This window comes from Cydia strobilella, chromosome 13 (genome assembly GCF_947568885.1).
Source record: "Cydia strobilella chromosome 13, ilCydStro3.1, whole genome shotgun sequence".
Lineage (NCBI taxonomy): Eukaryota > Metazoa > Arthropoda > Insecta > Lepidoptera > Tortricidae > Cydia > Cydia strobilella.
In genome coordinates, this window is record NC_086053.1 from 10050431 (window position 1) to 10076348 (window position 25918).

General features: G+C 36.2%; 1 protein-coding gene and 1 long non-coding RNA gene across 10 annotated transcripts in view; one reads left to right on the plus strand and one right to left on the minus strand.

Moving 5' to 3' along the window:
- The window catches only part of LOC134746706 (uncharacterized), a 218324-nt gene that overhangs the window by 153292 nt on the left and 39114 nt on the right, over window positions 1-25918 (plus strand). The window lies entirely within an intron of this gene.
- Window positions 1-25918, minus strand: part of LOC134746637 (dual 3',5'-cyclic-AMP and -GMP phosphodiesterase 11-like) — a 220759-nt gene that overhangs the window by 4791 nt on the left and 190050 nt on the right. For 4 of the 9 annotated variants that reach the window (XM_063681094.1, XM_063681090.1, XM_063681100.1 and 1 more), the window contains exons 11-17: window positions 14817-14975; window positions 10746-10880; window positions 6156-6305; window positions 5404-5463; window positions 3805-4071; window positions 2522-2631; window positions 135-323 (exon numbers count right to left, since the gene is read on the minus strand). In XM_063681094.1, coding sequence (XP_063537164.1) covers window positions 135-323; window positions 2522-2631; window positions 3805-4071; window positions 5404-5463; window positions 6156-6305; window positions 10746-10880; window positions 14817-14975 — 1070 coding nt within the window. The remainder of the gene's footprint in view (window positions 1-134; window positions 324-2521; window positions 2632-3804; window positions 4072-5403; window positions 5464-6155; window positions 6306-10745; window positions 10881-14816; window positions 14976-25918) is intronic. The other 5 variants (XM_063681091.1, XM_063681096.1, XM_063681095.1 and 2 more) reach the window with 3 other exon arrangements.

Here is a 25918-nt window from a genome sequence, read left to right on the forward strand (position 1 = left end):
TCTCCGTGGTAGACATATTTATTTATTATTTTCTCTAATTCTTCCATATCTCGTGATGTCTCCCATTGATTATCATTATCAAAACAAGTTTTTGTCTTTTTTTTTTGTAAACATAAAATAGATATAAAAATTACCTAAAGTATACCGCCAAATCAGTCGACAGGATCGCGTCTTCAAGCACCTTGACGACCTTCTCATAATCGTCTGAGGACAAATGGGACAATATCTGATTGCCAGGAGAGTTGAGGATCATCAGACACTGGTCGAAGTGGTGGTGTTCCATGGTGGACGTCGAATATAGCTGCGCTAGGGGTGACGATGCCCTGGAAATGTAAGTTTACTCATTAATAAACTTTCGCAATTTGATTATACAGCGAGGATCAGCGTCAGTGGAATTTTATTTATGCTTTTCGTAGAAAAGGACTCTGTCATTCATCAGTAATTTCAATGCTACGGTGAAACTTGTAATAAAAAATATGACGAGAAATTCTCCTTCCTTTCGGCTTTCGCTTTAGTCGGGTAAAACTAAAAACTAATTAACAAACGCGCAAAAGTCTTCATTTTATCAAGAAATAATATTAGGTTTTACTGAACTGAACTTAATTGATCAAAAGACAGAGAACAAAGGGGCTCGTAATTGAGTATTGATAAATGTACAATAAATTGACATGATCTAATTCTGGAAAATGTTTCTATCTATAGATGGATGAGTGGGACGGGCACTAAAAGCTTTGATAGACTATTCTGTAATCCGAATTATTCTTGATCAATTAAGCTTTTACAATAAAACGTTTTGTAAAAACCCAACAAACGGAAAAACTGTAAAATCGATAGCTATTACACGTTTTAAATAGCAAAGTAAGTAACCGGAATAATATGCACCATGCGTATTGTATACCTACACATAACATCATGGCAACTTAGTTGTTGCAATATGACAAGTATTTAAATTTATAGGAGCCTCGTCTGTAAACAAACCACATTGTGGTTTGGCAGAAGAATTATTGTAATTAGATGTAAGCACAATTCGCGAATAAAAAGCTTTTTATTTTTATTTTATTTTTTATTTACGCACAAGGAAATTGTTCCTTGTTCGTATTTATCATATTGATGTACAGTCGGGTTCATAGATATGTAGGTACAGACAAATATTAATGAGTTTAATGACATCGGCCGTAATTATTGGGGCTATTTCTAAATGCACTACATAATTGAATTGAATTGAATTGAATTAGTGCAACCTAGCTGAAACGTCGGAAAAAAGGTAAAATAATGAAATTTAATCGCGTTAGACCCGTAAAGACATTAATTTTGTGTACAAAACGCGAGAGTTTAAAGTGTTAAGTTAATAGCAATCAAACTATTTTTAGATACTTTGAAATACGCGTTTGATTCGCGTAGGTAAAAGTAATGACTTTGTTTAAAAATACATAGAATAGGTAAAATAAAATCATACTCACTTTCAAGCCCTTAACATTTGTACTTATAACAATTTTTGGTTTAGGGGGCTAAATCGTGCGTGAAACATGAAAATGTGAGACTTTTTTTGACAATATTTAAGATTTTAGGTTTTGGATTGTCGGTATACACATTACAATCCCGATTAATTGCTTAATAAAACAATAAATTCATTTAATATTCGTACCTATTCTCATATTTCTATAAAAATCATAGAGTAACTTATACTAGAGCGGTACTGTCATAGTAAATTTTGTAACCCCAGTAAATTCACTGCCATCTGTCGACACACTTTAAAACTTAAAATGAAGATTTATAAAAATACGATAAAATGTATTTAAATATAGATAAATGGTTTTTTTTATTTGCATTAATTATTTTTATGATTTTGACCCATGTTCTTTCACTGATATGCGTTAAAATTGTTAAATAACAAACGAAACCGTCAACGCCATCTATACGACAGTAAGCCAAAACTAGTAGCGCCCTCTGAACGAGAATCAAATTTTCTTGATTTTCGAGGCACGTTTTTTCCTAAGACTGTATCCATCTATTACGGAGTTATATCTATCTTTGATAAAAATAAAAATATGTCTGCATACAAGGAACTCATATAAATATGTAGGGTAATAATTGCCGCCATCTTGAATATCTCACTTCCGGTCAAGATTTCGATCGGGCAACCGGCAAATTCGGATTCAGCGGGGTCAAATTAGTTTAAAAAATCCGGTTGCCAAAAAGTAACATGATTTGCCAGTCGCATCAAGAAGGAGAGCGATTTTGTTTTTTTTTTGTCTAGACTAACAAGCCTCAATTAGCTATTAATGATTTGTCTTAATCTGTCATCTTGACTTATGTACCTATTTGTAATTGAGGCTTGTAAAGTTTTATAAGTAATATAACTTTGGGAACAAATCAAATTATTTTATTATAATATTTTTGATTTTGTGTTTGGCCTTCACCACTGGAGGGCCTCGTCACTTTTTCTATAATATACCTATATATGACATCTATTTCAGTTTGTATTTTATAAGTAAGTTAAAGAAGCAATACCGCAACTCACTTGATCTGGAAAGAGTTATTGGTCCCTCGGTGATCAAGGTCGTGGCATAAGCAGCCGATGATCAGAGCCAGGCACTCCAGCTCTCCGAAGATCTTCCACCATTGGGTTTCCTGGAATCAAATTATTGGCGTCATTGCATTAGAATTATTTTTAAACGTTTGGTAATATTATACGAAAGAGTTCAAATCGAGGAAATACCATGTTTACAGAAGGTTTGCATACTTTTTATGTTAAGTAGATTGGAACCGGAACCTACTGCGTACATTTAAGATGGGTTTTTGTAACTAACGCAACCTGCCACGTCATTTGCGTATTAGAATTATACGATAGGTATTCGTAGTCTACGGAAGATGGAAGCGCGACGTTAAAAGCGTGTCTCCAATTATGATAAGTCACATTCCGGTACCTAGTTCTTTTTAGAGCGTTTTCACATTGTCCGATCCGATATCAGATGTCGGAAGGAAGTAAAATGTAAGATACATATGTGTTTCTCTGTATTTATTTATGCATTTATTAAATCATTATTACTAAACAACAATAAATAACACAAAAAGGCGGACTTAATGCCAATGGCGCTCTCCTACAGCTGTTTTTGTCATAGGCGCCATCCGACATCCGATATCGGAAAGGCGCTTCCGATAAATTCAGCCATGTCGGAGCCCCCCGTTAGCTGCCGGACCGATAAATTTTGTTTGTGTGCGTGTGTAACTGTAGGCCTAATGCTTGTTGTTGTAGTGACCGCTAAAGACGGCGCCCGATATCGAATCGGACAATGTGAAAACGCTCTTACGCTGAGCAGCCACCGGCAGAGCACGCTGTAGTCGATATGATGCTCCACAAAATCCGAGTAAGATGTAAGATGATAAATCAAACCTCATATAAAAAAAGCGTAATACCAAAGAGGATATAATAAGATAGAGCGGTACTGCCACAGCAAATTTTGTAACCACTGTAAATTCACTGCCATCTATCGACATACTTTAAAACTAAAAATTAAGATTTATAAAAATACGTTAAAATGTATTTAAATATGGATAAATTATTTTTTTATTTGCATTAATTATTTTTATATGATTTTGACCTATGTTCTTTCACTGATATGCGTTAAAATTATAAATAACAAACGAAACCGTCAACGCCCTCTATACGAGAGTAGGCCAAAACTAGTGGCGCCATCTGGTCGAGAATCAAATTTTCGTGATTTTCGAGGCACGTTTTTTCCTTAGACCAGGTCAAGGTTTTTTCCATCTATTACGGAGTTATATATCTATCTTTAGACTCACAGTTAAGATAGCGAACATCATCTGCGCAACGTTAAAAGCGTGTCTCCAATTATGATAAGTCACATTCCGGTAATTCTTCTTAACGCTGAGCAGCCACCGGCACAGCACACTGTAGTCGATATGGAACCGCTCCACGAAGTCCAGGTCCAGGAACATTCGCAGGCAAGCGGTGAGTGTGTCGTCGTCGCTCATCTGGATGTCGTCGAATTCCAGCTCATGGAGGCTGAAGTGGGCCGACGAGGCTATCCTTAGCGTCTGGAAATATAACTACGAGTAAACGATGACGCTAATGTATACAGTCATGGACTTTAATTATTGAGCCATTTAGGGTTTACATTGGACATTTCATACCGTTAGTATTGACAACCAAATTAGCTTGAACCAAATGGCTAAACAATTTAAGTCTGTCACCGTCACCCTAAAATTAATTAAAATGGGGTTGACAAACTTTCAATCTTTGTCTACCTAATTTAAGAAAATGTCTAGTTACTACCAAATAAATCAATTTTATTCAGTTCAATTCTATTAGAATTAATATCCCCCTCTCGTTCTAAAAGGTATCATCCCCCAATAGCAATCAAAAATGCATCTTCCAAATACAGACAGAATAGTTTTTTAACGCGCGCCAGTCGTAACCTAAATGAGTTGTCTAAAGAATTTGATGTAGATGTATTCAACTGTAGAATTCCTAGCGTGAGACGTAATTTAGTGCAGAGATATTTTGAGTCTTTTGAGTGAGCGTGTTGTCGCCTTCTTGAATGCCTATTACTAGTTACTTTATTACTCTCTCTTTTTTTTTCTTGCCTTTTGTCTTCATTGCTAAGTTAATTTGTATTTTAGGTACTCCCTTATTAGTTATCATTTGTATACGCTCTGTTCACATAATATGTGGCTGCGATAGTGCGCAACCTTAGTATAGTACCTATTAGTTTGTATCATGTCACTACCTGTGAGTTCCTATAATTGGCTTCCTGTATCAACTATAATTTTTATGTTAAATGTCACAGCTGTTGGATCTCCAAATAAATAAAATAAAATAAATAAATAAAACATAGGATGTCCTGTAACTTGAATTCATAAGAACCCCCTGGTAAGTACCTACTGGTACAATAGTCAAAACCTTATTAAATCATTTGGATAGTTGCTTCTAGACTTGTATTAAAGAGAATCAGCAGCAGAATTACCTAAAAGAAGTGTTAAAACTGATTTAAACTTCATTGTTAAAATACGTGTTATTAGTACATGATGAACACCTTGCCTAGTTGACTAATTATGTTGAGCAGGGTTGAAAGCTAGTCACTTTGAAATAAGAGTTTTGTTTTAGGCGAGCACCATTAAATGTTGACGTAGCTAGGACAAAAGGTTAAAAACAACAATTTCTTCGGTCGAATCTAGTTAGAAGTATTGCCTAGTCTTTACATATTTTGTGATTGGTAGAGCACCAAATATTACTGCTAATTACCTTAGAAAGGACAGAGGAAAGATAGAAGGAGCGATAGGTAATGGATGATCATGCGGTATTAATAACATTTCACACACATCTAAATTATGGTTAAAGCATGTTCGGCAAAGCAAATAAAAATTAAAAAAGTCAATTACATTACTTACTCGTAACCGCTGTGCATCATCTAATGTAGCGGATGCATGGTAACTTAAAACCTGAAACCAAATTTGTTGAAGTGAAAATGTGTTATTTTGTCATCTGAAACAGTTTTGCTTAACTTAAGAGGTCTGGTAAATTAGAAGATTAAAATCATTCTATTTGAAAAACTAGCGAGCGAATTTTAAAGTCTCCAATCACGGGAAAATCGATCTTTAATTTTCTACAAAACAAATTTAACAAAAATCGAGCGCAGAGCTGTCGTCAAAGTTAAATTGAGCAGAAACTTTTTTAATTATAGTTGTTGAAGCAAATCTTGTCAGTAGAAAAAGGCGCGAAATTCAAATTTTCTATGGGACGATAACCTTTCGCGCCTACATTTTTTTTAATTTGCCGCCTTTTTCTACTGACAAGATTTGCTTGACCAACTATACATACTCGTAATGCTTTGCTTTACCATGGCTGTGATGACTTCTACTATATGTGTAGTGTATCTAAAAAGGCAGAGATCGTCAGACAATTCATTTCAGCGCGCAGTCAACCCTAGCGTTGATTCGCCGGCGCGTGCGGTCAATGACCCGCGTGTTCAAAAACACTATTGTATTATTGTATAGGTAGATGATGATAATAATAATGGGTGATGATGATAGGTATTTAAAACGGCAGGTATTCCCGTTTTTAATGAGAGAAAAGTACCTGGCTGTTGTACAACCTGTGGGAAAGGGTAAATGGAATTAGAAGAACAACTCACGTCTAGAGTAACGCTCTGCTTGGCCATAGCCGTGATGGCCTTCTCGTACATGTGCGTGTTATGGATGCCCATCCCGCAGAATATCGCGAACGCCTCCACGAAATTCTCGTCGTTCTTCGTGAACAGCAGCTCGTCGAATTTATTTACTAACTGTAATCAAAGAGATTGACGTGTACTATAAATAAAGAATCTGAATCTGAATCTGAGAGAAATTTGTGGTCTATAAAAAATTAGTATTATATTTACGTACAAGTTATCTCTGCAACTCACTATACCTAGAATCTAGGTACATAAATAAAATACCAAATTTTTGGCCTTAGATGGTAATAATTACAATAAGTTGAACAAAAAATATAATTATAAGTGTATAAATAATGGTCCTTGTGAAGTTTTCTGGGACATTTTTTATCTAGCTGTGGCCATTTTTTGGTTATGTGATGGAAAACGGTGGAAATTCGCATCTTTATAACTATACAAAGTACAGATTTAATAGGACACCAAAACCTAACTTGAAATGTGCTTTGTGATAATACACATGTCGCGTTCACGTGGTCCCAAGAATTGCTTAATGGAATGTAATATTAGCATAGATCTTAGACGAGACTTGATATATGAAACTTTAATCATTAGAAATATTTTAATAGCTCTCTATAAAAGTAATATCGCAATATCGCAAATACTTGTCATATAAAACGTTAAAACATTTCTACGTCAAAATATCGAAATGAAATACGCTAAAGCATATCTTCTGTATGATAAATACTCAGATTCCAAGCATTTTGTTCTCCAAACCAAAGGCTTTTAGGATCTAGTGCCTAGATATGGATTACGCTGCTGTGCCTATAAATTAGGTTTATTTACGACCACTCGGATCATGCCAGCAGATATGAAATGCGATCCCAAATCTCATGGCCTATCGCTTAAGGTTGTTTCTGAGGAGTCCTTTGCTTCGCTATTTCGCTTTTATAATGAAGCTTCTCTTTCCCACAAATAGCTTTGAAGATTTATCTACTCTGCCGCTTTACATAGCTAAATTAATCCTTTTCATTTCCTAAGAGACCGTGTAATAGGAGTTAAATAGAAATTAAATAATGAATAAACGCGGTAGTCCCGGGCGAGAGTATAATGTTTTATTTCCCGTGAGACTAATTCTATAAGCACTTGCCGTACGACGTATGTTCAAGATTTTAAGGGCACGTTTATAATTTTTCACCACATTAACTGGTAAAGACCCTCATGATAGTCATGATTATTCAAAAACCGGCCAAGTGCGAGTCGGACTCGCGCACCGAGGGTTCCGTACTTTTTAGTATTTGTTGTTATAGCGGCAACAGAAATACATCACACATACATTAAATAATAAAAAAAATATCATTCAAAACCATCATTTAAAAGTAAATTTTACCAGCTAACATAAATAAACAACCCAAAATTTGCATCTGATTAGTTTTTGCCCTTTTAGATGCGACTTTCTCATTAGTTTTTAGGGTTAGGGGTACCCAAAGGGTAAAAACGGGACCCTATTACTAAGACTCCGCTGTCCGTCTGTCCGTCTGTCTGTCTGTCTGTTACCAGGCTGTATCTCATGAACCGTGATAGCTCGACAGTTGAAATTTTCACAGATGATGTATTTCTGTTGCCGCTATAACAACAAATACTAAAAACAGAATAATATAAATATTTAAATGGGGCTCCCATACAACAAACGTGATTTTTTTGCTGTTTTTTCCGTAATGGTACGGAACCCTTTGTGTGCGAGTCCGACTCGCACTTGGCCGGTTTTTATATTATTTCCATCAGGCATAAGATGGTAAGACATCGGAGCGTGTAAGTAAATGATCTAATACTATTTAACGCTATCACATCATCTGCGAACGTGTCCTGATGTTCTTATTCAACCTAATTGTGATTAGGTTGTAGTTAGGGCCAATTACAGTGAAAATCCGATGACAAGGCAGGGCGGAGCTGAATAGGCATACAAAATGGCTAGGCTCAGAGATAAAGAGCCAAGTGCGCTGGACAAGAAGTTAATGATGACACAGTGAGCTTGCCAATGACACTATTTAAAGTAAATTAATGAGCATACGTGTGCTAACTCGGGGCACGTTCTAGTGATTTGATGTCGATAAAAAAGAGGTCGATATATAAATGTGCTCCCTGAAAAATCCTAGATTACTATAAACAGGTTCGATATCATGTGTGATATCGAGCCTCTTTAGATAATAAAAGTATACCGATATAATTTCAATACAAAATAATCATACCTACTATGAAATCCATTTAAAATTATATACACGTTTTAATTTATTGTTTTTATTTTAAATGCAGAGAATATAAATGATATTTATTTATGTTTAAAAACATCTAGATGTTGACAGTACGATACGATAGGTATAATTTTTCGTTTCGTCGATATAAAATTTTGCTACATTACATCACTTTAGTATTCGTGCCCCGAGTTAGCACACGTGTTAATGAGGTGCACTGAAATTATTAAATTTACTTTAAAAAACTTTCTATCCTAATTTTATTAGAAAGCTGTATTTTATTATTATAATTATAATTTTAACACATACATACGTCATTCAAAAGATAGTAAATAATGCGATCTGTTTAGGACTTTCATGAACCGGTTTAAACAAGTTAAACTCGATCATCTTGATGATTGGTATTTTTTACTAAAACGAATGAACCCCATTTTCTCTAAAAAAGTGGGTTAAAACTCGTTTTTCTAATGCCTCTAAAAGCGCTTAACTAGAAAGGAAATCCGCAATAGCTGTACCGAAAACAAATTAGGGAAGAAAAAACGCCTCATAAAAGCTTACTGGACAAACATTCACAATGCTCAATGTACATCGCTTCCCACGCTGCTGCCAGTGTGAGTGTATTTCTAAATACACCATTTTCATACAGAACTCGAGGTCTCACTTCCACTGATTTACCAGAAGATGCGATGTGTTGTTCATGTCAGTGATGGTAAAAAATTAAGAGGATATAATCAAACATAGCAGCCATTAACAGGCGTTCCCCTCTGTCGAAAATAGTCGGCCAATGATCATACACAACGTATGGACTGACGTTTACCTGACATGGCTATTTTTACGTTACGTATACATTTGACGTTCCCCTCCCGCGCAAAAATCGGCAGACTTTTTTGTACAGAAAATTACAGACAAGGCGTCTCCGTTTGGTTATATCCTCTAAGTTATACACTTATGCATCATATTGTCTGATGAATATCTAAAAAAGAATTGGACGATAAGAATAAAAGTCAGTTCTTATTTGAACTTCAGAGAATGCTTAATGAAAGACATTTCCATAATGAACGAACCAAAAAACAGACAGCAGTTTCGAACTAGGCTAAGGTTCGTTAAGTCCAACTAGAACACCAAACTAAACTAAACAGTGAACCCTAACACAAGCAACAACTTGAAAAACTTCTGCTTGGAGCAGAAGGTTTTTAAAGAAAATTAAGAATTACAGTTGGTAGCGTTGACAATTTGACCTCACATCCAGAAACTCTTATCTGTATTCCAAATGTGAACTTTATTTTGCACAAACTGAGGTTGCTTTTGCAGTGATGCTGTTGATACAGTTAAGAGGCTGACGAAGTAATAGTGGAATTATTGTGATAAAGCTGTTGCGCATTGCGGCCGTATGCGACAATCCCAGCGACTGCCGCCGACGCATGCGACAATCCGCCCGACTCCGGCCGACTTAGCCGAGTCGCTGACATATTAACCCGAGTTGTTACTTAACTATTACTAGAGCACGGGATGAATTCATATCCGGCTTAATTTTATCGCTATAACGGTGTTAAAATGTTAGCAAGTTTAAAGTTAGTTAAAATTTTGCAAAAGGCTTATAGTGTGTATTCATTTTGAAACCCATAATTAACTTACTTTCTATTCTCAACAAACTTCAAAGAAGAAATGTATTTATACCATAAACACGGTACTAATAATATAAACGCCGTAAATTAAACAAATAGCCTACTTAAAAAAAAAAAAAAACGTTTATTCAAAGATCTTACTTACAACTAAATACATATTTTCTTCTGCCAAACCACACAGTGGTTTGTTGGCAGACGAGGCTCCTTTGCGTTTGTGTTAGCTGTTGATATGTAACTTAACTTTATCTTAAACCTAAACTTACCTACTTAACCCTTTACTGCATGCGCAGCCTTATATGGTTGTTAAGCATACCTATCCAAATCCTTAACAATAAACGTGACGTGCATTAGTAGACTATTTTATTTAATGCCTTCATGAAGTTGCCATCCATGCCATAAATCTATTTTTACTCGAACTTGCTGCAATTAAAGCAGCAAGCTCTGTTGCCTAAAAAAATTTTATGCCGAATATATATGCCGACATTTGTAACGTTAAAATTGTAGGATACAGATTCACTATTTTTAACCAAAACTCGATTGATATAGACTATTTTTTCCAAAAATCTACAATTTGCCATTAATGGTGACACTGCCACACTTTGTCGTTGCAAATGCCATGCACACAGGTGCGACTCTATATTTCCAGCTTGCTGCTTTTAAAGCCTAGAGATGAAACAAAAATGAAATGCATATTTTACCTGAATGACTCCGATTATCATGCCCTCGGAGTTCTTGATGGCCATACACAAGATGGTATTGTGCTTGAAGCCCGTTCCCTCGTCGACCGAGGGGTCGAACCGGGCGTCTAGGTACGCGTCAGCTATGTTCACAGTCTGTAAGAAACAATAATTGCTCTAAACCCAAATTAATAATAATAGACAAAGCCTTCTTCTAAGATTCCCAAATCAAAGGAGAACAATGGTTCCGTGCCCGCCCCTAGAACCGTTACAACCACATCTTTAGTAAAATTTTACCAAAGTAACATTTATTATAACATTTGAAACCTTCGCGCTTTGATCACATACAACCACATGTTTAGTGTAAAATTTTACAAAAGTAATTAACATTAATTATATCATTTAAAACCTTCGCGCTTTGAACACATACTAAATCACATTTACAATCGGGTCTATCGCGAATTTATTTTGTTACCTTTATTTACCGACGTTTCGACACAGGTTTCACTGGTCGTGTGGTCGCGGCTAACTGACGTCCCAGCAAAATGTCAAAACACGAGATTTGTGTGACCACGACCAGTGAAACCTGTCGAAACGTCGGTAAATGAAGGTAACAAAATAAATTCGCAAAGGATCGATTGTAAATGTGATTTAATAACATTTATTAAATTTATATTAATGGTGCTGCTGCTGCTGACCTAAACTGAACTACTTCGTAATCGCTAAATTGTATGCCGCAGATGACAAACTGAAAGCGAAGTCGGACCTTAAGGGTACAAAGGTAGAAGAATACGGTTCGGACTATTTTTTATGTAATGTTGCGCCTTTAAAAATATATATGAACACATTTATCCTGTTTTGCTAATTACATTAAGATTGTACTCAGAATAAAAATACAAAAGAATCCTCGGCATACCAAAACCAGTTCGTGTAACTTCTAATTAGGCTTTTGTAATTCAAAAATTTAGATTACACCAAGAACGGATACAAAAGCAATTCTAAAATTTAATTTCACAAAGAACCATATTTATTTATTTATCGTATGGCATATCTCTACATGTCACTGCATTATAAAATTAAAATTTAAAACTAGAATCCTTAAAATAATCCACGGCTTTCCCAGTCAAGGTCTTGAGCTCTTCCAAGTTGCCACCGAATTTGGTGTTAGGACATTCCAGCACCATGTGACGGATAGTTTGTTCCGGTTCTCCACATCCACATGCCGAAATTACTATATTAGAACTATATTAAAATTACCACATTAAAATGAAAAAAAAAAAAAAAAAAAAAAACAATTACCTCATTGTCATTATTATTGTCATTCCACGGAAACAAATATGTAAGAAACCGCCGACATATTACAGCAATCCCGAAGGAAGTGTGTTCTTCCACGTGACAGATTAAGGGTTAGGGCGATTACGGGGGAGATTATGAAGCACCTATTAGTCCCGCAATTACTAGCTCACTTAGGAGACAAATCTGTTGTTTACAAGTGACATAGACCACCCGTCTCTTTCTGGGTTATATCTTACATAGTTAAAAAAGTCTTTTATGTTAATTAAATACATATATAATTAATAATTTTATTTATAAAGAAAATCTTAAAAAATAATAATATTTAGTTACATGTAAAAAATCCGCAACGCAGGCTTCGTCAGGTGGCTACAAATGCAAATCAGCAACATGCTTCGTCCCAAAAATACCAATGATGATATCCGCAACAGGCTTCGTCACTTTTTTTTTTTAATAAAATAACCGTCACGAATCGCACCTGGTTCAAATGTCCCCATTACGCTGGCAGCGTTACCGCGCTGAATGGCCAACGAGATCTGTTGGACCAGGTACGATCCGGACCGAGGGTCGCACCCCCTGTCCCTCAGCCGCCGACCCAAATCCCTCACAAAGTCCCTAGCCTCCACAGCCCAAGGTCCCGCAGTCTCGACTGCAACCGGCACAAAGTCGTACGTTGGTTCCAGGGCAGAGTACTTGGCATGCTTCATTTTGGCGGCATACTCCGCGGCAGTACCAGCAGACCTGACGGTGAGACTCAAGTGGGACGGCGCAAATGTACTCACGCACGTTGCATCCCACAAGAGGCATCGTCCCCTCTGCCATGGAACCAATGTCAGACCATCAGGCCTCTTGCCATCCGTGCGGCACAACCCTGGAGGCTCCAAAACGCAAGGAATATTGGCCGACACCAAAGCCCTGCGGATGACATCATTGATGGCATAATGCCTGGAAAAACGACCCGCGCACTTCATGCAGCTAAGGCCATGGTGACCGTCTTCTTCAACCATGACCCCACAAATGCACCGATGTGCTTCGCACACCTTACACCCCAAACGCAAGGCAACCGCGATTCTTAAGGAATCATTATCTAAAAGTGTGCCTAGCGAGGGGGAAGGCAATGCGTGTAGCCACGCCCCCGACTCAACCCTCGAAGCGGCTTTGAGGCGCGCCAAGTCGGATCCTACCGCCTCCCCTAACATATTCGCCATGGTCCTTCTGCACAATATATCGTCCCACCCCCGCTGAACGATGGGATTATCCGGCCGCTCATCGCCACCGCAGAAAGTGGTCCATTTGTTTAGTGCCTCCGCTACAAACGGTACCTGGGTAATATCACCATTGTTAGACAAAAAATGTTAATTAAATTATTATATATTAATGTGGATTTGTTTTTATTTGGTATTTATTAATTATTGTATTTTTTAACATTGTGTATTTTTTGGAATTTTTGACATGTGTAATTCTATCTATCGACCATTTAATAGTTTCTACGTACGCTTCCAGAAATCTTGTTTACCTATCCTCTACCCAATGTTTAGCTAATTAGGTTAATTTGGAATTTCGAAATTCAAAGCGCTGAAACTAAAAAATATTGAAAAACGCTTTTAAAAAAATAGTTTGTGTTACTAATAAAAGCAAAAGAATGTAAAATATCGTATATGATTTATAATTGTAACATATTTGCTGTGACTTATTTTTCAAAAGTAATTTTTAATAAAAAGACACGTCAAGATCGATTACCTTCTTTCTAATGCTAAAAAAACGAACTACCTATATAATACATTTTTTTACGAGATGATATTGTATTATTGTTTTGGGCGTTTTGGCCCTAATGTTACTTCAAAACACAAAGGATAAGCCCTTTACAAAAAGATATTACAAATGGCAAGTTATTCAGGGAAATCTGTTTCAAACTTTGTGTTTCAAGTTTTTAGCATCGGATTGTAGTTGCTTTATCTTTCTCACTTAGTTTGAGATCTGGCCGCGTAGCCAACACGCCAATCGCTAACGCTCCGTAGCGATCGAAACGCAACTGTCACTGTCGCACTAATATGGAAGAGTGATAGAGAGACACAAAGCGTTTCGTTGCCGAAGCGATAGCGATTGTCACCTTGGCTAGGCCGGCTGAGCAATCGCTTTGGAAAGTGCCTAAACGGGAATCGTTAAAGTAAAACTTTTATAGCTTTATTGGAAGAACAGTCCAATTCAGTGTCTTTTGTGGAACAAGGTTGGAATAAAGTGGAAAACGGATGGGAATAATGTAGAAGGAAAGTGTAATCGGTTCAGATTCTTCCTGCCTACCGGCGTTTAAGGGCACTCTTTCTGTTCAGATTCTGCAAACATGGACTTTAAGGTGGGAACTTAATGCAAAGTCTGCAACGTATGCTATTTGTTGGCACATTTTGCGCGATTTTGATTAACTTTGTTCAAAGGTATTCGTTCCATCCGTAGTGTGTAGGTACATCATCGGATGCAAATGTGTCGATCTACGTTTTGATACTATGCTAATCTAATTACCTGATCTATGCGCAAAGCTTTGCGTAGCCTACACGTTATTAAGCTTTAATTTTCACGAGTCATTTGACATGATAGTGTTTCGAATAAATTTAGGGTAGGTACCTACGAAGTTGTATTACGTTTGTTTTTCAACAAAACAATGTATGGCAGCATATGCAGTAATGGTAGAAAAATGCCTAGAAAAGTAAATAGCCCTAAGCGTATTCCATATTCTTCCCTCAGGCCAGCAAAGTCAAACAAACACGTCATCATAAAACCAAGTATTAGGGTCGTGTGACTAACCTCTCCCGTGGTGGCCACATATCCGGTGATACCTATGTTAATGGGGAAGCGACTCTCGTAGGGGGAAGTTCTAGGCGTGCCGGGTTCTGTCTCGTCGCCCGCCTCCAGGTCGAACACGCGGGAGAAACTGCCTTTCGACGCTTCGTGGACTAGAAGGACCTGGAACAAACACAAACGATCATTGAGAATAATGCCCAGAAAGGTTGTGTACTTATAAGCAGTTGGGTAAGAAAACCATCTTGGTAACTATCAAGATGGACCGATCTAATACCAGCTCTAGGAAAAGGATAATGTCTGATGTTTTGTAAATAGAGAGATTCGTTTTCTAATATACATACATACAATAATCTAATTGCCGTAGTAGACCAAACCCTAAAACTCATGAAATAAAGTTAGAAAACAATACTTTCGACTTGCCCACAATAAGTACATTTAGAAAATATAATTATATAAATGAAATATTCGTTAAGAAAAATAAATGAAAAAGGTCACCAAAAAAACAGGAAACGGTGCACACCTCTGACTCCTCTGAGTTATAAATAAATTCCATTCCTAAACGTAACGGTTTGTGCCAATAAATTTTCGTGAAAACTTGGCACTAATGCGTTCCTCGATAGAGTACCCGAACCTAACACGCCCCTATAAACATGCATGTTTTATGGGTAAGGGTAATAAATCCTCCTTCCGACAGATAAAATACAAGACAAAATTATAAAGGTTCTCAGTGTGACAACGGAACTCTGAAAAGGTTGAACAGATAACATTCTTGTTCATAATTCAAGGGCTTTATGTAAGTTGTCGTCCCAGGGGTATGGATCTAATAAAACATTACATTGCCACTGCGCGGTTACAGTCGATGGAAGCGGTTTATTTTCGAAGATTTGAGTTTCGGCCAGAGAGAAAACTTCGAATACGACTATACGGAACAATACATTTATCTCGATATTCCTAATCCATGAAATGTATCTACGGAAGTAATACTATAACTGATAAAAATTAGCAGATATCTGATATATACAGTACAACAACGCGTTTCGTGCAATGTTACGGCTACCGTGGCGGTGTAGTGCATCTGGCATGTTCGCCGTGAACAGAGTAGACGACTTTTACGCTATAATGCGTAAAAGGCACTGGTCGTTTGTCGGGAGAGTGAGCGAATCGATGAACAGCATTGTTAGCGTAGTGTACGCAACCTACTGTATGAGCAAGGCCTCCGCTGCAAATATTTAATTAGTGTTAGATTAGGTAATAATTAGTTTAGTTTAGTTTAGAATAGTAAAATTTAATATAGATTAGAATGTATAAATTAGATTAATATAATAATTATTCTGAATGTAATGGGTTGATACCTAAATAAATAACATTTTTATTATTATTATTATTTATTATATACCTACTGTTAACACGTGACTCGGTAATTAGACAAATCATGACACCCATTTGTAAGTATAATTTGTAGTTACATAGTTTTATTTGTTTACATTCTTAAAAAAAGATCTTCTACTTTTTTCTAATCAGAACACATACCGAATATGCTCTTAAACGGATTCCTACTATTTATATTACACCTTGCCACTTGTCACGCAACGGATTATGATGAGGTTTTTTTTAATTGATAGAGTGATTCAAGAGGAAGGTTTATATGTAATACATCAGAATTGCACCCGTGTGAAGCCGGGGCGGGTCGCTAGTATATGATAAGAAAATGAAATAAACCTAAGTAATAAGTAAATATTTAGATACGATTTCGCGGAGATCGACCAAACCAGAAATAACATGAACGAGGCTTGTACTTATGCACTCCTGTAGGCAAATAAATACAGGAATGCATAGAAAACATTCATGACATAAAAACAAATACGTATAATCTCTTACAGGGATGAGCTGCTAGGCCCTTTAACTTTATAAGGAGGGTCACTAATACAGGTCATTATAAATTGACTGGCCTAAATGGTCATTAACGCATCAATAAGTACATACACATAAAATATACATATTCAAACGATTTCACATAAAAACGACGACATGCAACGCATGATAAATTTTCTATCGATAAAGCCCGCATGTGTAGTTAACATATAACATACTTTACGGTTCCGAATGCACGCATTTCGCATGAAAATAGTCTGTTTAAAGGCGCAGAAGATGACGCTAAAGATCTTTTGAAACGTTACTGGCGCACATAAAACATATTTTACTCCGTAACTGACCATTAAGATCATTTTCATTCTCTTTACGACGCTCTCAAATCACTGATATTGTCTGATTTGGTAATAAAGCGCGCGTTATCCAGTGGCTGTATTCAGCGAGAACCAATTTAATCATAATTTAATTTAAAGCACTAGGATTATCGGTTTGTCGCCCTCTAACTTCGCGCGGTGCTTGTGCAGGTGAGCGCAGGCATTACATTTTTAATTCCATTCTCCATGCGCAATACGTGTCCGAAAATTGATCTAAGGTTACCGGGATAATGGGGTCACCGTTTAAAAAAAATACTCTCCTTTAACCCCAAATACGAAATATTTAATTAGTGTATAGAACTATTATTTTGCTGTGTGCTTTCTACAACTCTTTGCTAACATTATTCGTGAAGTAACTTTTTTGTTGCACTGTGTTTTAAAAAGTTATATAGAGGTTTTTTTTAAACGGAACTTTTGACGCGTTTGCCCCAGTTGGGCAAATTGCCTCTTTTTACACGACTGCCCAAAAAAGGAGTGTATTGTTTTTAAAATAAATTTATAAACAATTATTATAAAACACGTTTCAAACCTCATGAAACGTGTTTTAATACAGTATTTTAGAAGTACATATAATCAATAGGGGTCCCTTTGTTTGACATAATTATTGAAAGTCATAATGTAATGATACTAATGATTGTCATAATTATTATCATTAGTCATAATTCTGATGAAACCGTTAACTTTCAGGATTTTCCTCAGGTTATCCTATAGATAGGTTAGGTTAGGTTTGTTTTATGGCAATCCTGAAAAGAGTTTTGAATGATTCACGGTTAGTTTCACTAGCTAGCTAAAGCTGGGGTGGCTAGTTTAAGTCTAGTGAATCCTGAAAAGTTACGCTTTTTCTGAGAAAACTAAATTATGACTAACGAAAATGTGGACAAACAATACATTATGACTTAAAACTATAATTATGGGAAACAATAGAGACCCATAATCAATATAATGGGCCAAAAACAGCAATTAACAACATCAAGTAGAAAATAGTATATTTAATTTGGGTAAATGCGTCCCGTACAAATCATATTTCAAAGGCCGTATGCAACAGAAACCAATCGCGCGTCTCGATAACCGGCACTGGACCAATAGATAATTAGATCCGAAAACGTCCGAGCGTGTCAAAAAACTACATGATTGTTTTTTTTAATGTAGATAGCACCCCGGAGGCGATCAAATCCTACATAACTAAGAAAACTGGCAGTGCAGACTGTACTGTTAAGCAGCTTAAACGTAATCACTATGCGTCTTTTGCAATAACGGCCCCGCAGAGCATATTTCACTGCCTTATGTCTGCCGAAATCTGGCCATCTGGGACGGAAGTTATACTACGGCCATACTATGAGTATGCTCCTCGCGCTGCCGCGATGTTGCCCGCTACGGCCACACACTGCCCTGCTCGCGCGATTAATGAATACTGCAGACTGGCGATACGAAATTTAAATATCTGGATGTAGAATTTGCATTTTTATTAATATGCGGTTCCGATTATAACGAAATGAATATATGTCAAAAAGGTCGAAATAGACGATAATAGGTAACTACCTACCTACTTAAACGACGATATACGGGTATAATAAGTACCAGATAATGACAATACATAAACAGTCGAATGTCGAATCCTTAAACCGTCATAAAATGCAGTCGCTTGAGTGTCGGAGAGACTGCGTTGATTCTTTTCTATTATATAAAATAATAAATAGTCACATTGATGCCCCTAGCTTGTTAAAAGACATATGTATAAGAGTCCCAGGTAATAAAGAACGCCGATGTCGTCTCAGATACAAGCACTTATTCTCCATCCCATGTAGTAGAAATAACTATTCTAAAAATATGTTTATTAAGCGAGCATATGCACTTTATAATGATAATAACATTGTAAAAAATGTAGTCATATTTAATTATTATTATATATTTAACCATAGGCTCAATAAAATTTTTATTCAGGACTAGTATGTAAATCTAGCCGCGATCTGTCAATATCTAGAAGTGTTAATATACCTATTATGTCATGTTTGTCGATACCTATTCGCAAATTCTGTGTAACCTTTTACTAATCTGCTGAACTTAAGCCAAGATAGGTACTTTTTCGTGCTATATATAAAGATATGTTTAATAAAAATGGAAACTATAGGTCTAGACTAAGAGAAGAAACTGTAACAATATTTTATGTATGACCGTTTGTTTGTTTCATATTTAAATAAATAACAGTTGTGTACATAAAAAAAGCAAAAAATTGCAGAATTAGCAGCGATTTACCGATGTTTTTGAAGTGCTATAATCGAAAAAAAAGGAGACATACATATATCATAATACATTATGCTACATACATTAATGCTATTTCGCCAAAACGATAATATTATGATCCGTCTTGAAAACAGCTTAAATGGAATCCAACCTTACAATGTACTAAACATGTGGTAGAAGGCATCTTACAAGCACTAACCAGGTATACTAACCATTAAATATATAATGGTAGTCTAGAATCGTAGAATCGTTAACTACTTTAATGCTACGACTACGTTTCACGATTCAATAAATAAATACAAGATACGTACGAAAATGAAAAGACATTCCGATAACGGGAAAAATTGTGGCGCTTTTTGTGCAAACACACAATAAAAGCGATCGTCTGATTTGCCACATCTTCAAACGGAAATGACCGCTCTGTCGAGACGAAATATTGTTCTTTGACCAGTCGACGATAAGCATCCTTCCATTATTGTTTTTACGATGCCCTCAAAGACTGATATTGTCTCCGATTTGACAATAAAGCACGTTGGTGTGAGTTAGATGGTGTGATGGCGATATTTTGTTTAGATGCATTCAACAGATAAGAGCTGTAAACTTTATCATTGATGTTTACGAATAAAATTTAAAATCATTTAAAATGCTACTAATAATAATGACTATAAAGAGTTTGCCTTCACGATAAGTATTTTAATTTGCATAGTATGAAAGAGTTGACTTATTTTATGTGTTCTAAATATTAACGTGTGCATAGACAAGGACGAAAAAATATCGATCCAGACAAATGGGCCAAAAATATGTAAACACGACTTTATTGTGTAAGGTGTGAGTGTACACATACTTTTGGGAATGTATATATATTTATGCCATTGACTGTACAACATAAAACTTAGTGACGTTAGTCAGAGGTGGTGGAGCTTTCAGGTGACCTTCGTCAACGGATACTTGAACTCTTGAAACCTCGCTGTGTCCAAAAGAACAATTAAAGATCTATTATAGTAAAGTAATTGGTACTATTTTCCCCTTTCTCGGACACTTATTGCCTGTTTCTTATTTACACTTTAATTTATAAAGGTGGAGTTAGTACAATCTGTATAGCGAAATTGACGCTGACACAGACTGACGCTAATTAAATGTTTTGATCAGAAAGTCTGTTTGACAAATGTTTTGTCAGATAGTTCTGTCTAGACGTGGCTAGATGTGCCAATCCTTTATAGAAAACGCCAAACTAAACTTAAATATTGTATGAAAAGGAACCGATCACGTCCCTTTTCGTTGCACGCTTCATACAGATTTTAACTTTTCGATTGGCGCTTGTCAACTTGACTAGGCTCCTAGCACTCTATCACGTGTTTAAAGCAATAACTCTACAAAATAAATAAAAGGAACAAATATATGAGAGTGCAAAGTGCACACGTGGACACATCGTTATGAGTAACGCCGGCGCGACAGCTTGCGCGGATTGGAAGCCGGTAATACGTTTAAACGAATAAAATTGTAGTATTCTTTCAATTTTACGATATTTTTAGTTTCTCAGAACACTAAAATGTAATCTGAGGGTTGTTTATTTTATAATAGATTCACCGTGCGGCTAGTTGTATCACGGGATTCAAGGGAAACTTACATTAACCTCAAATTATTTTGTTGTGTCTCTGTTGGAAAATACCAAGACATAACAAAACTTGAATGCATTAGAAACAAACACGCTTTACGTGGAAAATGCCTAGGTAGTAATATAAACGGTAAAATCGTGACATTGTTCAACGAGGACATCTAAAATTACCTGTAGGTCGACAAACTGTTCCCCAATTTGTCTGAAACCATTAACTATCTATTACTCCCGGTGACCGCATGAGAGTTAAAATTGGACGTTGTTATGCTAGCAAACAGTGTTAATTTTGGGTTCATTTCGGACCAGCTTTACATGGGTCAACCATTCGATTTAATTTCATTTTGCGACTCGATATAAATGCAGATTTTATTGTTAACTGTATTGTTGCGGGAAGTAATTAACTTAGGCGCTACGTGGTATTTATTTATAAAAGCCCTTTTACAGAAAATTTACAAAAGCGGGATTTCGCCCGAGCTTTTTTCTTATTGTTGTAAAATACAATGCGGTCTGAAATTCTTATAAATTGAAAATTTTTGGGCTGAAATTTGAAACTCAATTACTGAGTGTTTACTCGGAGGTATTTTTGATGTGAATTATAAATTATACGAAATCACCGCAATCGTTTTAAGTTCCTTAAAGGCCGTGCCAGGATAAGTTAAGTGATTCTGTGCCCCCACCGTGTTTGGGCTTGTAATTTTTACGAGTGATGTGGCTAGTAATCAAAATACAAAATTTCAGCCCCCAAACTTCATAGTTTTGAGTAAAGAAAAAACCGGCCAAGTGCAAGTCGGACTCGTGCACGAAGGGTTCCGTACCATTACGGAAAAAACAGCAAAAAAATCACGTTTGTTGTATGGGAGCCCCATTTAAATATTTATATTATTCTGTTTTTAGTATTTGTTGTTATAGCGGCAACAGAAATACATCATCTGTGAAAATTTCAACTGTCTAGCTATCACGGTTCATGAGATACAGAAAATTTACTGGTGACAGACAGACGGACAGACGGACGGTCAGACGGACAGCGGAGTCTTAGTAATAGGGTCCCGTTTTTACCATTTGGGTAAGGAACCCTAAAAAGATGAATTTTCGTCAATATTTATTTTTTCTTCTAGCCAATCAATTTTAGCGTGAGTCACATATATTGTACATGTACTAAAGATAATTATTTGACTTTTTTTTTTACAAATCTCCAGTGATTTACGCCTCTTCTCTGTCGTACCTTAACTACTCTTAGGAGTCCAGTCTCAAAGTTTACATGAACTGTGTTCTGTGTACAATACACATAAAGTATGTAAATAATTTTTCACCACATCAGCTGGTAAACGCTCTCTTGATTGTTTGAAAACTGATAAGAAAGTTGCATTTGATGAATTTATTTTCAATACTTGAACTATAGATAGTCAGTCAAATTTAATTAATAAATTACCAGCTGCATTTTATCCACATGTTATAATTAATCAATGGCAAATTAATTTTGAGTTGTTTTCTTATGTTGGCATGATGATTTTGAATGATAAATATTTAATAACATTCATTTTGAATCGTTTGTTTGTTTGTTTAACCTTCATGCCTTGAAACCCTCGCAACGCTCAAGATTCCATTTTTCGAACCACTCGCTGTGCTCGTGGTTCAATTTTGGAATCTTTCGCTTGCTCGAGTACCAATATTAGTTCGAGAGGTTAAACAACAACTTTGCCCCCATGTAACACAAATAACTAATCCATCATCCATCTTCTCATGCCATAAGGCGATGAAAGATAGATGGTGAATACTTCCCCAAGAACATGAGTTGTGTGTTAACCATAATTAACCATCTAACTTTTGGAATTTATTCATCTGTTAACACTTATTACACTTCACAGGGTAAATTTGTTACCGCTTTCACATTCGCAAGAACAAACTTCCAGGGACTCTCGCGTCTCCTTATACATATTGTTCCCGTTCGCGATGATCGAGTTTTGCTTGGAAATGATCCAATAAAATATTAACCCTCGAGACTGGCTCGACATAGATGCTAAGTACAGTCACCTGCAATAATATGTTACTCTTCTAAGACCGCAAAAATAAGTGACACGCTTAACTAAAATAAATGTCATATACGAAGGAAAACATGACCAAAGCTTCCAATGTCCAGAGCTGGAATCGAACCAGCGTCCCCCGTTTACCGAACAGTGACACGCTCTTATGGCTCTACAAATAAGATCGTGTCAGACATTTTTGCGGCCATCGTTGGGTCTTATTATCTATAAAATTAATTTCACACACTTTCGTATTTTCTTACGAATATATCCGTCGACATATTTTACTAAAAATACTATATTAGTAATTATCTAACTGATTTAAAATAAGTGTAATGTTTATGAAGAGTAGATATAATTCATCTCTTAACAACCTACAGTAATAAATATCACTTATATCGCGTCAGTTTATAAGTCCGTTAACACCAAAATATATTTCCTTCATTCTATAAATTAGTTTTCATATGTGATTGGTCGAGGCGCGTGATTTTTTTTTCTCTCAATTCATTAATTTGACATGCATCAAAGGCAGTGATTGGACAAATGAAGGCCCACTTGCACCATTCCAAAGGTTAAACCTGGAGTTGCCATGGTTATCAGTACAATTTGACATTCGGTTAACGGTTTAACCGCTTAAACCCGGGTTAGTGGGATGGTGCAAGTGGGCCTTAGTGATAAATTTAACTAACACGCGGCAGTTGGCACCCATTCACGTGTTTGCGTTACTTTTTCTGACGGAAAGGTACCCGCAAATTTAGTTTAATTTGCTAGGCGTATTACGCGTAAAACTGCTCACAAAGAGGTGCGTTTAATCACTTTTGTGTTATTACACTAACAAGCTACTATATAATCAGCTTTGAATTATGTATTTGTTTGTTACCAATTCACGCGCGCATTTGAAAAAGAGAACAGATTTTTAAAAATAAAGTAGGTAGGTAACTAACTGCCCATTTGGATCGGTTGTTTTTCGATCTAAATACTATAACATATACTATATATATTATATATAGGATATATAAAATACTACCTGCTGATGCCACTAATAGAAGGAAAAAAGATTCCACGGTAAACAAAAAAGACAAACATTTTCTCCTTCAACGCCAAGAATCTTAAATTCAGGGCTTGTATTCTGCGACTATGTACACATATTATAATGTAAATAAAACACTCAATTTGCTCTATTGTCTTGCGCTCATAAAGTAGGGAATACCTATCGTTGCGTATGAATGACGATACATCGCAAATTTTAATACAATGAGTTAAATTTTCATGCTATAGAGACTGCATACATAACAAATTCCACCAAACAGAAACTGTCATGCCAAGACCAGTTAATGATTTTGTTATATACGAATTAGCGCTAGCGACCATATACACAAACAGGTTTTCCATCCAATTATTCGCTCATTCCGTAATTCAGCCCCAGTCTGTAACCCCCAAGGCGCAGCATTAGAAGGTAAGGACATGTTTTCGCAAGATAACTACAATGTGGCCGGAGTCTGTTGAGAGCATCCCAAGGGTGTCGGGTCGCGCTAAAGCCGATCGTTTTCTATTGTTATTTGAGCTTACGGCGGCGCCCTTTTAGCACCTCCGGCCCTTCACACTTTAATTTGGCTACCTGAGTCGTAAATGTCGTAATTGTTTATTAAGGCCTAATAAGGTGATGTGTGTGCTTGAACTACGCGTATTACAATGCCGATAGTTAAAAAAAAATAAGTTGGTTATGCAATTAATTATTTTATTAAGGTTTAACTTAATCTAATACAGAGTGGCCGAAAAATACGTTGATATTTTTTTTTAAACGGACTATTGTTTGAGTATTTTGATACAGCTGATAATTAGCTTTGGCTAAAGGAGAATATTTTAAAGGAAACACGTTTTGTTTTAGTTGAATCAGGGGTTTCCAAACTGTGTCCTAAATCCTCCTCACCATGTACCTTATCTATTTCGAATATCCTAGCTAATAGGTTAGGTTAGATTCAATACTTAAACTTGCAAATGCGCCACGAACTGAAAAAGATTGGAAACCCCTGAGTTAAATAATAGTTATGTAGTTTTAATTTTTATGATATTTGTGTAAGAAAATTATTCTTAAAAAAATTTGGCATCATAGTTTTGGACCAGTTGTATTGTTAGATAATTTAACTTCTCTGGTCATTGTTCAATCACTAATCCAATAGGTACCGAATGCTACATTTTATAAAATAAAACCAGTTTGTATAGATATTAACTCGATAAAGGTAAAGTTGATATGCAGATAAACGCTACAAACTATCGATTCTAAATTTCTAATAACCAGGGGCCAGTTCAACCATTCAGACCCAGACAATAGAGGGCAATAGTTATACAGTATGTCTCTGACCATGGGGCTTTAAATTCAGAGCTCGATTCTACTCGCTAAATTGAGCTACTTTTATTATGGGACCAACCCTAATATCGCGAATTTTTTTTTTGCTTTTCCATAGAAAACGTTGACGTGTGATCAGCCAAAATGTATGAAAAAGCCAAGTTTTTTTCGCGATCTCGGGGTTGGTCCCTTAATAAAAGTAGCTCAGTTTAGCGAGTAGAATCGAGCCCTGAATTTAAAGCCCCATGGTCAGAAAGTTGAGATTTTCGGCCACCTTAATATTTAATTACGTCTAAATGCTCAGCAGTGCAGCAGCGATAAAGGGCCGATATAATGATGATGATATGAAAATAAACAGATAAAGAGCGTAGAAAAACACACTTACCATTTTTTTATACGAAATGTTACATATCTTGAACTTCAATTCGTCAATCAATCATCAGAAGTAAGTAGGTACATAATAACAACGACTCCACTGCACCACCAAAACGATCCTACCTACCTACACCTACCTACCTAGGTACATTTTATTCAAAGACAGTTAAATTCCATAAACTGAATTTAAGATGAATTTTTCAAATTTTTCCCTGTCGGCATTTTCCCAAAGTCGCGCCTGACCGATGGCTGCCAAATGAATA